This window comes from Crocodylus siamensis, chromosome 14 (assembly GCF_052110815.1).
Source record: "Crocodylus siamensis isolate JL-2025a chromosome 14, ASM5211081v1, whole genome shotgun sequence".
Lineage (NCBI taxonomy): Eukaryota > Metazoa > Chordata > Crocodylia > Crocodylidae > Crocodylus > Crocodylus siamensis.
The window spans coordinates 460,623-472,891 of NC_143408.1; the positions used below are offsets into that span (position 1 = coordinate 460,623).

The 12,269-nt window shown below is 48.4% G+C and overlaps 2 protein-coding genes across 16 annotated transcripts in view; both read left to right on the forward strand.

Annotated features, from left to right (window-relative positions):
- MYO9B (myosin IXB) overlaps positions 1 to 5,001 on the forward strand; it is a 54,865-nt gene extending 49,864 nt beyond the window's left edge. For 5 of the 12 annotated variants that reach the window (XM_090028041.1, XM_090028042.1, XM_090028040.1 and 2 more), the window contains 5 exons: positions 1,264 to 1,387; positions 2,867 to 2,914; positions 3,399 to 3,541; positions 3,835 to 3,962; positions 4,111 to 5,001. In XM_090028041.1, the coding sequence (XP_089884167.1) occupies positions 1,264 to 1,387; positions 2,867 to 2,914; positions 3,399 to 3,541; positions 3,835 to 3,962; positions 4,111 to 4,562 (895 nt within the window). In that variant the 3' untranslated portion in view covers positions 4,563 to 5,001. Of the gene's footprint in view, positions 1 to 18; positions 877 to 1,263; positions 1,388 to 2,866; positions 2,915 to 3,398; positions 3,542 to 3,834; positions 3,975 to 4,110 lie in introns of those variants that run through there. The other 7 variants (XM_090028047.1, XM_090028052.1, XM_090028043.1 and 4 more) reach the window with 5 other exon arrangements.
- A 538-nt stretch (positions 5,002 to 5,539) lies between these two features.
- On the forward strand, positions 5,540 to 11,996 carry USE1 (unconventional SNARE in the ER 1). Of its 4 annotated transcripts, XM_090028054.1 has the most exons (4): positions 5,540 to 7,633; positions 8,159 to 8,308; positions 8,797 to 10,025; positions 10,459 to 11,996. In XM_090028054.1, the coding sequence occupies exons 1-3, from the start codon at positions 7,532 to 7,534 to the stop codon at positions 8,836 to 8,838; spliced, it is 294 nt and encodes a 97-aa protein (XP_089884180.1). In that variant the 5' UTR covers positions 5,540 to 7,531; the 3' UTR covers positions 8,839 to 10,025; positions 10,459 to 11,996. The 4 variants fall into 4 exon arrangements, 1 of the variants encoding a protein (XP_089884180.1); XR_016439215.1 differs by having other exon boundaries at positions 5,540 to 10,025; positions 10,459 to 10,541; positions 10,715 to 11,996; XR_016439213.1 differs by having other exon boundaries at positions 5,540 to 9,587; positions 9,871 to 10,025.
- Positions 11,997 to 12,269: the final 273 nt, after the last annotated feature.

Sequence of the window (12,269 nt, forward strand, 5' to 3'; positions counted from 1 at the left end):
GAATGAACTATCTTCCAGCCTTGTAAACAAGATGGTTTTGGTGGACTGAGAAATTGCCACGGTCCAAGTTCCCATCTTGACTGGGCCCTTGAATTTGTGTCCTTACCCAAGCCCTTCATCTGTCTCAGTTTCTCGGCATGTAAAATGGGATGACACTCTTGTTCTTGAGACGCATGCAAGGTTAGTGTACAGAATTTTGTACACATACATGCTCATTTGTATCGTGCATCAAAAAAAATAAAAGCTGCATTGGGGCAAGGCCTTGCATTTTGTTCTGCCCAAGGAGCCCTGACTGGAGCATCAAGGCATTGCTGTGTAACATTAGTGCTAGTCAGCGCTTGAAAATGTTACCGCTTACTCTTTTTATTGGTTTGTGAGTGGGGTCCTGGTTGGGTGGGGATACAACAGCATATTTGTATAGGATAAAAATCATGATTATGCTATTTATGTATAAATGTTGTTGTGTTGAGAAAAGAACCACTGTTTTGATGGTAATAGGGACAGAAACAAACCTGTATGTTTTATATCTGCCTGGGAGCCTGTCGGCCTTCATGTTGAATCTTTCTGGGAGCTGGGAGTTCTGCCTATCCCATCTGTGGTGACTACTAATAGGCCTTCTGGATTCACTGCAGCTTCTCTAGCTTTCCAAGTGCTTATGACCTTTGCTGTGTCAGGTCGCCCTTTGAGCAGCCTCCATCTATTTAAACAAAGAGCCAAAGGAGAAATTAAAGAAGTATTTGAAAAATGACGAAGTGACAGCTTTTTCCAACTTCTGATTCGGTCTGCTTTTCCTGTGGGGTCATAGAGGTGGAGAAGGGCAGTTTCGGGAACGTTCTGTGCTGACCAGTGTCTGTGCCGGAGCAGGGAGGACAGCAGGTAGAGACAATGGAAATAGGTAGCAGGCTGGTTGATGTTTGTTCATTTACCATTGTTGCATGGAGACGGTGTGCGAGGTTTGGGTTCTCCTGGTGAGAACGTGCATCATTTTGTGTAGCACCGTTTTGTGATTGTGGTCAGTTTTGCTTGCCTGCATAGCCTCTTTGCCTTGTATCACACAGCACTGCTTCTGTAAAGAATTCATCTGGAGAGCTGGCTTTGAGGGAACCATCCCCATGTCTGTCTGACATCCCTGACCTGGATATAGTCACTGATAGTGTTAATGATACATCCACATGTCGGTGATGCTTCTCATCCCCATAGTTGTCCATAGGACGCGTCTACTTGGAGACAAGTTTCTGAATAAAGTTTTGCTCTTTCATGCAGGTGTGTGGAGATGCTAATAAAAGAGCAGTTGAGAAAGTACAAGATAAAAATGGCTGAGATTAATCAGCTGGAAGCAGCTGAGAGCCTTGCTTTCCGTCGGCTTTCGCTGCTTCGACAAAACACGGTAAGTACTGCAGCAAGCCCCAGGGCCTCGCATCCCAGCAGGCAGACCCCAGTGGGGGTGCTGAGCCCAGCACTTTATTAGGAACAAATTGTGCTGCCACGTGGGAGTCTGGGTTTAGTGACATGAACAGAGAGTACCTCCTGGACTTGTGAAGTGCACCTAGGTTCCCACCCAGTGATGACTCCTCTGGTCAGGAATATGAGCTTGGTCCACAGCAAAAGGATTCCTTCACTCTAGGGGCTGTGGTGGTTCTCTTGTTTCAGGTGTCCTCTGCAAATGCTATGTTGTGTGTCTTGAGCTTTCTAGATTAGCTAACTGTGCAAAGGCATCACATGGTCAAAGCCTCTTTGGGCCTGAATATGTCTTAAAATGTATATAGTACGTAAATCTGTTGTCTTTCTGTGGGTTAGTGGGTGAAACAAATTGCCCACTTTAAGAACCTGTTTCTAGTTCTGCCACAAACTGCCTGAATAGCCTTGGACAACTCAAGTGCCTCCTTGGACTCGGTCACCCCTTCTGTTAAACTGGGGAGTTGGTATTTGCCTGCCTTTTGGTTTGCCAGAGGAGTTTTCAAATGCAGAGAATGAAGGAGCTGTAGTGCAAGAGGTGGGTCTTACACTGCTGACTCCAGCCCCAGTGCTTGCACCTCCTGGCTAAGGAGGCAATATGGGAAGGGTGGTGGGACAAGGATTGCATTACCATATCCTGTGCTCCTGCTTCTCTGTGTACTATGTAGTGTGTGATCTGGATCAAATCCTGCCTAAATACTCCTGGTCTGACTTCATGAATGAGTGCTCATTGCCAAACAGAACTTGCACTGTGATTTTTGTCATACTTCCTCAGCCTGGTCCCATAGATCAATTGATTTTTTTTATTTTTTTTTTTTTTAAAGGAAGGTCATATTAAGGCCTTGCCCTTTAAATTTGTGGTATGAACCTCTTGTTGGATGCTAAGCAGCACTAGGCAAGTAGGTTTTAAACTGCATGTCTACTTGTAGGAAGGATGTAAGATGTCTGACAGCTGAGGAATGAGATTTTCCATGTGGACCTTAGTATTGACTTTTGTATGACTATTTGCTGATTCAGACGCTGCTGTAGCTATTCTGCAAACTCTGGAAATCTAACCAGGAGTGAGGATTTTACAACAGGAACAACTAAATATCACTGGTGGCCAAGAAAAACTTAAAAAGCTGTTTGATGTGACATTGTCAATAAGCTGTTTTACAAAGTTAAAACATGCTGAGCTGAGTGAAAGGATGTTGATGATGAATTATCATGTATCTGTATGCTTGGGTAGATTGTTCGTTTCATAAAGCCTTTAATATTTTGCGATTTTTATCTGGCTTGAAATTGCGTAACAGCAAAAATTCTTAACAGCTAGACCTGCTGTGAATCTATATAGTTTTAATGAAATTTTTCTGATCAGAAAAAGTTTTTGCAATTACCTGCCATAGTGAATTTGGTCTTCATCTTTCTTTAGCTCTGGCCTGTAAAACTTGGGTTTTCTTCTCCTTCTGAGGGGGTACTGGTATGTACAATACCTGACAGGTTCTACATGCATGGTTACTTCTCTTGTGGCACTACTGCATGACTGGGAACTTGCTTGGTTGAAAATGCACTTAAAACAGTCCAGACTGTGTGCACCAATACATTCTTTCCCTACCTGCATGTACAGCTGTTTCCCTGCTTGTTAGCAGTTCTAAAGGTTCATACTGGTTTATAATTGACTCTCAAAACTAAATACCAGTAAATGAGGGCAAATTGAGTTTTTTCTAATAGAGGATGCTGAAACAAATCTGGTGAATACATTTTTCATGAGAAATTAAACTACTCTTTGCCCGATCTAAATCTGTTTGGAGTGGGTAACTAAGAACTCTTTTCCACTTCCGTTAGAGTCCTTCATGTGCTGACTCCCCTGCCCTCTGCCTTTTTAGACCCAATGCATTATCCAGACTAGAGTGTAGCTTTATCTTGCACCTGATCAAGAAATATGACGCAGTTATCTCTTACAGAATAAAAGCCCCCAGCCTAAGGGAAATGATGACAATGATTTTCCTGAGCTGGGCTTACTTCAGGAGGAAGAGGAAGCATCTGATGCTGAGAAGCGAGAAAAGGAGATTTTGATTGAACGAATCCAATCAATTAAGGAGGAAAAGTGAGCCCCAGTTTTGCATTTGGGATGAAATTCATTTAGCTCTGCAGCTTGTTCCTTGTGCCTTAGGAGGAGCATAATACGCTGCTTTAATGTTGTAGCGTGATACCAAAATGACTTAATTATTTAGTCAAGTATTTAGGAAGTTGGAAAGAGAAAGTAAGAGGTTAACAGGTAAAGAAAAATACTTTGAAATATAGGTTGTTAAGGTGGCGATTTAGTAGTTCATGTCAGTGGGCTTGGTACATATTGAAAGTCTTTGCCCTTCTGGAGTGCTACAGTGTGCGTGTTTGCAGGGAAGACATAACTTACCGATTACCTGAGCTTGACCAGCGATGCTCTGATGAGGAAAACATGGACTCGGAGACCTCGGCAAGCACGGAAAGCCTGCTGGGCGACCGAGCAGGGAGGCTGGATGCCGAAGGTCAGTATTAAGGTAGTATGTGCTTTCTTATCTTCTACATCCCTTACCCCTGCCCTGCAGCCTGACATCTGCTTAGAACCGATAGTCTCCGTTTGTGTGTTTAAAACCGTGCGTCTTGCTATCAAAGCACCTTGTCCTTTCTCTAAAGGAGCTGCTCTGTCTGGATTCCAGAGCCGTGATCAGAGCCTCGGCGTGCTCGCCAGAGACTCTAGCAGAGCGCCTGGTGTTTCTCTTCCATTGGCCTCCGCAAACTCCTCTCCTGCCTCCTTGGCTACAAGACACAGATCATCTTCAGTGCTGGTCAGCATGAAAGTACCCCGCCGAAATCCAGTGATGCCAACAGCAAATATAAGACTTCCTCATGGGATCCTCAAGCTGACGGAATCCCAGAGCAGGACTTCAGTTTTGGAAGGGTCTCAACTTGTGGTGAGACGGAGGGAGCAGCCAGCAAGGCGACCTGATAAGATCCACTCTGTGTACATTGCACAAGGGTCGGCGGTGGCCCAGGCTCAGGCATCTGTGGATGAATATGAACCGACAGCAAAAGTGAAGCGGCGGTTTTCAGACCCTTACTCGCATGTGCCACCTATGCCTGAGTGAAATATTTCAGATGCCCGATTCTTATGTTGAAGGTTGACTGCAGCTCCGGCGCCATCCCTTCGAGGGCTGTGAAGGTGCACATTTGTCCTTGTAGATGGGGAGCTGGCGGCCGGGCCCTCTGCAGCAGGCGCAGGTTGAGCGGAGCTGCTCATAGCAAATGGTATTCTGCTCTTTGTAAGAAATCTAAATTAAAAGGAACTGCAGAAGAAATAGGATCTTAAATCTGCTTTAACTAAAGTGCATGGAACTGAGCCTGTAAGAGGAAGGCATGGGCCCTGGTAGGACCAGAGGAGAGCGGGGGAACCTGGGGCCTTGCTCTGTACCGGTTATGTTTCTACGACAGCTTCCTTGGCGGTTTGCGGAGTTTTTGGTATTGTAATGGCCTTCACTGAGGCCAAAAGTATATCGACATGTTGATGAATACATTGCACTTTTTAAACCCGGTTGTATGCGGTCATGCTCACTCATGCTGCTGTGCCAGTGCCGGCCCTTCCTCCGGGGAACGCTTGGTGCTGAATACAAGCCGGTCCCCTTCACTTTGCTCCTCTTGCCACGTGCAGGAAGGGGCTGGGGCGGGGGCTTTCCACGGGGCAGGGGCTTGGGCCCCTCCACCTGCCTGCACGGTGCTGCACCGTGCCTGGCCGGGCCGTCGTGTGGGGATGCGGGTCCGGGACTGGGGTGGGGCGCTGGGCCGGGGTCCCCGCAGGCCCACCCCACAGCAGAAAGATGGCAGCCTGCAAGCGACATGCGGCTGCTTCCAGTGCGGCTGGGCCCCATGGCGATGGCAGCGACACATCTGGAGCTGAACCTGGTGCGGCTGCTGAGCCGCTGCAAAGCACTGGCGGCTGAGCGCTGCCACCCGGGTGAGTGGGGGCTGGGGTTGGGGCCAGGGGCGGTGCACCCTGCTGGTGGGCACCGCATGTCTGAGGGGTTTGGGCGTGGGCTGAAGCCGTGGCTCGGGCTCAGGGCTGCTCCTGGCTCCCGCCCTTGTCACGTAGGCATGAGAGTGCCTGGGCCATGGTGGCTGCCTGTTCCCTGCCCCAGACCCAGGGTCGCTTCATGGGGCCTCGCTCTCTGGGGCCAGCTGTGTTGCTCGGCTGCCCGTGCCACCGGGCACATCCTGCCTACTCCCTGGCCCCCGGATGCACATCTCCACTGGCCAGCCGAGCTTGGAACCCGGCAACCGGCCGCGTCCACCTCCCAGGAGGTGCTGCCCAACGCGCCCAGCCCTGACCACTGCCCCCTCGCACCCCGTTGCCTCTCCTAGAAGGACTTGTCGTAGCAGCAGATTTTCTGCCCGTAGCTCTGACAATCGGGCAGCCGCGTGACAGCCGTCCAGTCCAGCCTGCTGTAGACCACAGGGCCCTCGTCAGTCTGAAAATGATGTTGTCTGAAACGTGCGCCTGCTCCTGTTACTACTCGCACACAAAACCGCTATTGGGGAAATTACCAGGTTTTGGTTTGCCCTGCATTGGCTGCATGTCACGGTCAGACGGGTTGTCCTGCATAGGCTGGTGCCCAGGGGTGCAGCGTGGAGGTGGAAGGGGGAGAAACGTCCTTAATACTGGCAGATAACAGAGTCTGGCAAGGGGATGTGGAGGCACCAGTAACTGCTTCTGACTTGTGTTTAATGAGTCATTTCCAAAACTGATCGTTTAAAACAGTCTCTGTTGCTGGAGATGTATTTCTGGATTTGGGAGGGAATGCTTTGTCAGCCAGCTAATGTGTGGGGCACCTTACGGTTCAGCATTATCTGGCCTTACTTGTTTCTTTGGGCTCCACAGAAGTGGCACGGATAAAGATAGGCTTCTAGATCGTGCGGTGAGGATGTGTTTGTTGCCCAGAAGAGAGTTTGCTTTTAATGCAAGGTGCAGATTCTGCAATCTGCATATGTGAGTGGTGCAGGTTAACTTCATACAAATGACTTGTGTTTACACATGTTCATTGGGCTTTTAGAAGCATGGTTAGATCACGTTTAGTTAAAGGGAAGCTCTCATTAATTGAGGTTCAGCCTGCATAGCCCTCAGCATCTGTCATTGCTTCCACTTGCTGCCCACACTGGTGAAAGTTTTGCTTGTTTTTTGTGGTTTTTCCCTCCAGTATGTAGGTGCTCTTGAAGAGGTGCTTCCTGAACTAAAGAAACACTCCAGGTGAGAACTCTCTAACCAGACACAACATATCTTACATGTTTTTACGTTAGTTTGGTACCTGTGAAACATGGAGCCTGGGGCACTGGAGTTGCACATACATTTGGGTCTCTGATAATAGGTTGCTGGCTTGTGCGTGGGCAAGGCTTCTTGATGTGGCTGGAGTCTGAGAGGTCGCTTACGCCAGAGGATGTTTTACTGCCATTAACACATATCCGATCCAGTAACGAAGTCCCTGGGGACTGCTGTCCCACTGCTGTTGCGGGAGCACTCAGCAGCCTGTTTAGACCTCTGGGGATCCATTGTGTGGCGCAGAAGCATGGAAGAGGTGATCTGCGTCTCGGAGCCTTTTCAGTCTCCATATGCGCCACAGGCATGATCTGTGTGGCAAGATGCGTCTCAAGAGTTTTTAGACTGAAATCTTCCAGCATTCTCCCAATTCACAGGTGCTGCAGTAGCTTGCTGGTAAGCTCCAGCGTGCCTTGTGCACTCCGCCTTCCACATAGGAACACATGCACGCGGGGGACAGAGCCTCCCCTCAGAAAAAGCACACATGGTCAGTGAGGCAGCTCTCTGTAACCCTGCTCTCTTCCGCACGTGCACCCTCACACTCTACATGTCCTGGAGAAGCTAGCGCTAGAGGTGTCAGTTGAGTTCATTTTCTGTGGGCAGTTCAACCTGTGATGCTTCCAAAAGTTAGCTGCTGGGGAGCCAGCTGTGAGGCTAACCCTGTCTCTGAGTAGTTTCTACTGGAACTCCCAGGCCCTATGCATTTGATTTTTCTGAAATGCTTGCAATAGGAAATGCTGACTCCTGGCTTTCATGATATCCTCTGACTCTTGCGGCAAGGCTGCCCCCGAGTTGATGAATGAATACTTCTGCAAAGTGAATTTCTTAAAGGGACATCTGGAAGCTGAAAAATGGGTAAGATCCTTGTCCAGCCTGAAATGCCATGCTGGGTGTTCTTTACTTGTGCTCGCGTTGCTGTCATTGTTCTGTGGGACTGAGGCTCTGTAATATTCCTCTTGAAGCACTGAGTCTCATCTTGGCCTCCACACTTGCATGTTCTTTCTCAAGATGTCAGTCAAGACCTAGAATTCAAGTGGCCGTGACCTCTGGCATTCCAGACTCGTTCTAGACATGTCCCAGAATTGCCTTTGCGACAGAGGCTGCTTGTTCCACACAGCTTGCCCTTTCGTCTGTGCCTCCTGTGTGGCACATTTCTAGAGATGTCTATGCATCCGAGAATTGGCATTTAATGACCTCTGTGCTGCAGTTCGATCTGTTGCAGTCGCAGCTGTCTACGCTGTGTCATTTTGCTCCCCTCCCTGTTGTTCAGGATGCAACGGTGGAAGAGCTCTCTAGATTCTTGCCCCAGATCACTCATTCTCCAGTGTCCCTTGCAGAGCATTGGGTTAACGACTCCTTTTGGCTATTTCTCTTTTATAGTCGTCATCAACTGAGAAGGCACTGGCAAATCAGTTCCTGACTCCAGGACAAACTACTACGGCCAAAGAGCAAACCCCAGCCACTAAAACAGTTCACCTGCGGATGAAAGCTCGCTGTACAGACAAGACGAGGAGTGAGCTGCTCGGCACAGTATGTTCTGGTGCTAGTTCCAGGGAGTCACCTACCTCACCCAGGTGCTGTCCCCAGCATATGCTTTCCAGCCTTGAAATGACAGTGTCCTCAGGGACCACTGTTGGTAGCAGGCCTCAGACCCATGGCTCTCTGTGGGGGCAGGTCATAGCCAAGGGAACTCTTACAGCTTCTGAGATTTTTTTGATTTTGTTTTTCTTGTTCAATTTTCCTCTCAAAGTGTGTGTTTTTAAAGCTGAGGATACACCCATCTCTCCCCACTGAGAGCACAGATTGTCAGTTGGCAGCATGTTGCCTTCAAGGGGCTGAGCCTAACTTACGATCTGTGACACTCTTGGCTCCTTGCGGTGGATACAGGGCAGTTGTTCACTTGCTGACCGGAAGCATTAGAAAGAGGAGGATGCTCTGGGGATGAGATGTGCTTGCAGTTGGGCCCCAGTTCCATTTGTGTGTGTGTACCTAATTGCTTTGTCTCCTTGCCTCCCCAGGATCCCTTGTCTATCAATGGCAAGTTTCTATCTGAGAACTGAGTTCAGACGCTCAGGGTTGCACGCTGGTGCATGGAGTGGTTACAAATCAGCTGAAGCCTGCTTGACCCCAGGAGTCTGGAATGCCTCTATCAGACCAGCTGATAAGACACCTAGAAGTGGTAGCACAGATGTTGGTATTGTGTCGTGCCCAGTTGTGCCCTGATGTGATTGTGCCAGGCTGCTTCAGGACAGAGAGCATCTGTCTGCATGAATTCAGATTTACTTCAGGGTTGGGCACAAGAGTCCAGTCTTATTGTTACCTGTATCTCCTGGCACAGGCAGATTGCATAGTTCCAGGAGCCACTTGATTTCTAGATCCTGTTAACTCTTCTAAAATGCGTGACTGATCCCCACTGTACCCAGCCACATCAGTGGCCAGTTTCTGTAGCTGTTGCTGGAGGAGCTGTGCTTGACCTAGATCAGAAACCAAGCTGCTGTCATTTGGGAACAGCGATTCATTCAGTCCTTCTCTTCAGGCTGGTCTCTTCCATTTCTCTGAACTGAACGCGGGTGCGATAGCTTGGTGCCTCCTCCGTCAAAGCCTTCTAAACCCTTGTTTCCTCAGGCAGGTGCCCAGACAAAGTTCAACCTTTAATTTTCTTTGGCCTCTTGTAGTTTTCATGGATCACTGCTTATAAGGGCAGCCTGCCATGATAAGTCAGGCCTGGAGGTTTATAATGTGCTAAAACACAAGGTAACTAGTTTTCTTTAAAAAGAGATTCTAAGGAGCCGAATGTAAGGAAGTGCAAGTAAGTAATAATCTAACACTTTGCTGCTTTCTCAGAAGTGACACCTGCTTTCCAAAGTCTTCTGACTTTGATTTGGGTGCAAGGGTTTTACTTCCTGTTTGTGTAAGCCCAGGTTTTAATGACTGGCTTCCATGACCTGTGTTTAACTTACTGCTCTTTCCAATTGATAAGATCCGTGAGCTGTAATGTAATGTGCTTGTCAGCTTACATAGCAAAGTGCTTTCGGGAGAGCAGTCCTTGAAACATTTGAAGTATCCTAACCTTTCTGCCTTGTTCTCTGTAGAGGACTTGCACCCGATGAGAAACAGTCAGCACCGGAGCTGGATGCCGTGTTGCAGCACCATCAGAACGTGCAGGAGAAGTTAGCAGAAGAAATGCTGAGTTTGGCTCGCAGTCTCCAAAACAGCACTTCGGCGGCACAGAACATTATTAAACAAGGTAACCGGGTAACACCTGTTAGTACTAGGAACTCGGTAGGAACGCAGCGTAAGACATGAGTAGTCTGAGATATAGTATAAACAGTAAAATCTGTAACTGGCTGCTAAATACAGGTACAGGGGAAAGAGTTCACTGGCAGGACCTGTCTTTTCTTTGATGCATGTGGTCTTTACTGGGGGCAGACTTTCTTTTGTTTTGCCTTTAGCTATGTAAGAAACGGTGTCCAAAAACTTTCAAATGGTGGCGCCTGAAGCTATGGAGGTCTGACCTTTGAAGGCTTTGGGAGCTACAGATGTCTGGCACTTCTGCAATTGGGTTACTTCACTTATGGTCCTAAATCTGTCTGTGGGCATCTCCCTTGAGACTGCAGCTCTCAAATCTGAGTGCCGATAGTATTAACCACTGGGGCCCCTTTGTATTTTCTCCGTTGTAGAGCCTGCTGGTCTGGCTGTCGGCACCACTTGGCTTGATTGCTCACCAGCCCCGAGATGTTGTCTTCCTTCTCCTGAAAATCAGGTGACTCACAGCACCCTCTTTGTTCCCCAGACATTGTCTCAGTGCCTCAGGGTGCCGGACCTGAACTCTGAGAAGCCAAAGGATGAGTCTGAACGTCTTGAGCAGCATGCAAAGAAATCTGTCAACTAGTTGCTGTGGATAATGATAATCATAGTGTATTTTATTTTTATCAGCGTGATCCTCTTTATCAGAATTTTCCCTAAACTGAGATGACTGCCACAGTGCCCGTGAGCACTATGTGAAAGCCAGGGCTGTGTTGCACACGTGGATCATCACCCACTCATTTCCTCTACTAGGCTGGTAAACATTGGCTGCGGAGCAGCCGCCAGTCACTGGTCTCGTCTCGTCTCAGGGAGGAACTGTCAGACTAATTCTGTATCCCTTCCTGTGCCTTTGCTGGACTTGCTGGGACACCTTGAAGAGGAGGTTTGCTGAGTCAAACCCCCAGGAAACCTTTTCATTCGGTTACTGTTGCTGTTTTCTTGAGAGAACTGGAATAAAGCGTTGATGGTGCATCCCAGCAAAGGTGTCTTTGCAGGCGACTCAGTGAACGCTAGCCTCCTAGCTCCTGAAGTGGTTGTGCCCTGGAGCAAGCCTGTATAGGTCCAATCTGATCCTGCTGTATGCAGGTAAAATCTTTGACTTTGAGATTCTCAGCCGGGGTGTTTGGTCTACATATGGTCTGCCCAGTCTCAGTCTTGCTGATCTGCTGCTTCTTGCATTTCATCACAGCCTCGTTCTGTGCATCTGAAGAAAGTCAAAAGGGCTGATAAACCTTTCTTATGGCATGGGGCTATACAGTAGTCACGAGTGGTATTTGGAATTCAGCTGCCTAAGAGGTGGCTGCAGGAAAGCAGGGCTGTATGCACTTGCTCAATAAAAGGTTTGCCCAGAATGAGAGTACTTAAGAGCGCCTGTTTTACATAAAAACATTTTGTGCCATGGAAAAATCTTGGGGGAGAAACTGCCTTGAAATGAGTGTAGGCCTGAAGCGTGGTGCCCTAAATGCTTGCAAAGTGGTCTTTCAGAACCAAGCAGCAATTTCCACGGCCCATGTAAGTGCCCTGGAAGTGCTGGTGACCCTGCTTAGATGCATCTGCCCTGTGTTTTCTAGGGATGGTTCCCCTCGAGGAGAGAGGTCCCTCTTCTCTGACTGGGCGTCCTTTCCAGGTCTGCAAGGGGGATTCTCTGCCTGCCCGTCTGAGCCGCCAGGTGGCTGTTGACAGCACCGTTCTCTGCAGCCCTCCTGGGCGAGGAGTGTGCTGGGAATAGCTGCTGCCACAGTCGAGGATGGGAGGAGAATTTGGCTGACTGCTTGGGTCCTGTGTTTGGAGAAGCAAGCTCTGTGTTTCATGGCGGCTTCTCCCTCCTTTGCATTAACCAGCTTGATTGGGACAAGTGCTGATCTTGACTGCATAAAGCCATGGTGATTGCACACACTGTCTGTTGTGCTAATTCTCGAATACGTTAAGTTACTGGCTAAGCTGTAAAGATCACTTATTTTCTTGTAAGCCTTCGATAACTGCTGATCCAGGTTATGAGGACTCTCACCTGTAATAACCCCTGAGAAGAAACAAACAGTTGCAGCAGTTAACTTGCGAAAAACATTAACTTCCTTGGAGAAGACCTCAAATTGTTACCATGCCGTCATGGCTTGTTGCTTTTTGTTTCTGCAGCGTTAGGTATCACTGACTAGTGTGTGTGTGTGTGTGTGTGTGTTGCCCTGCT

Bases quoted from the DNA above. Each gene is read 5' to 3' on its own strand.
- USE1 (XM_090028054.1), top strand. From the start codon at position 7,532: ATGATATCCTCTGACTCTTGCGGCAAGGCTGCCCCCGAGTTGATGAAT. The intron at 7,634-8,158 runs GTAAGATCCTTG...TCTCTTTTATAG, and splicing joins ATCTGGAAGCTGAAAAATGG to TCGTCATCAACTGAGAAGGC. The intron at 8,309-8,796 runs GTATGTTCTGGT...TTGCCTCCCCAG, and splicing joins GGAGTGAGCTGCTCGGCACA to GATCCCTTGTCTATCAATGG.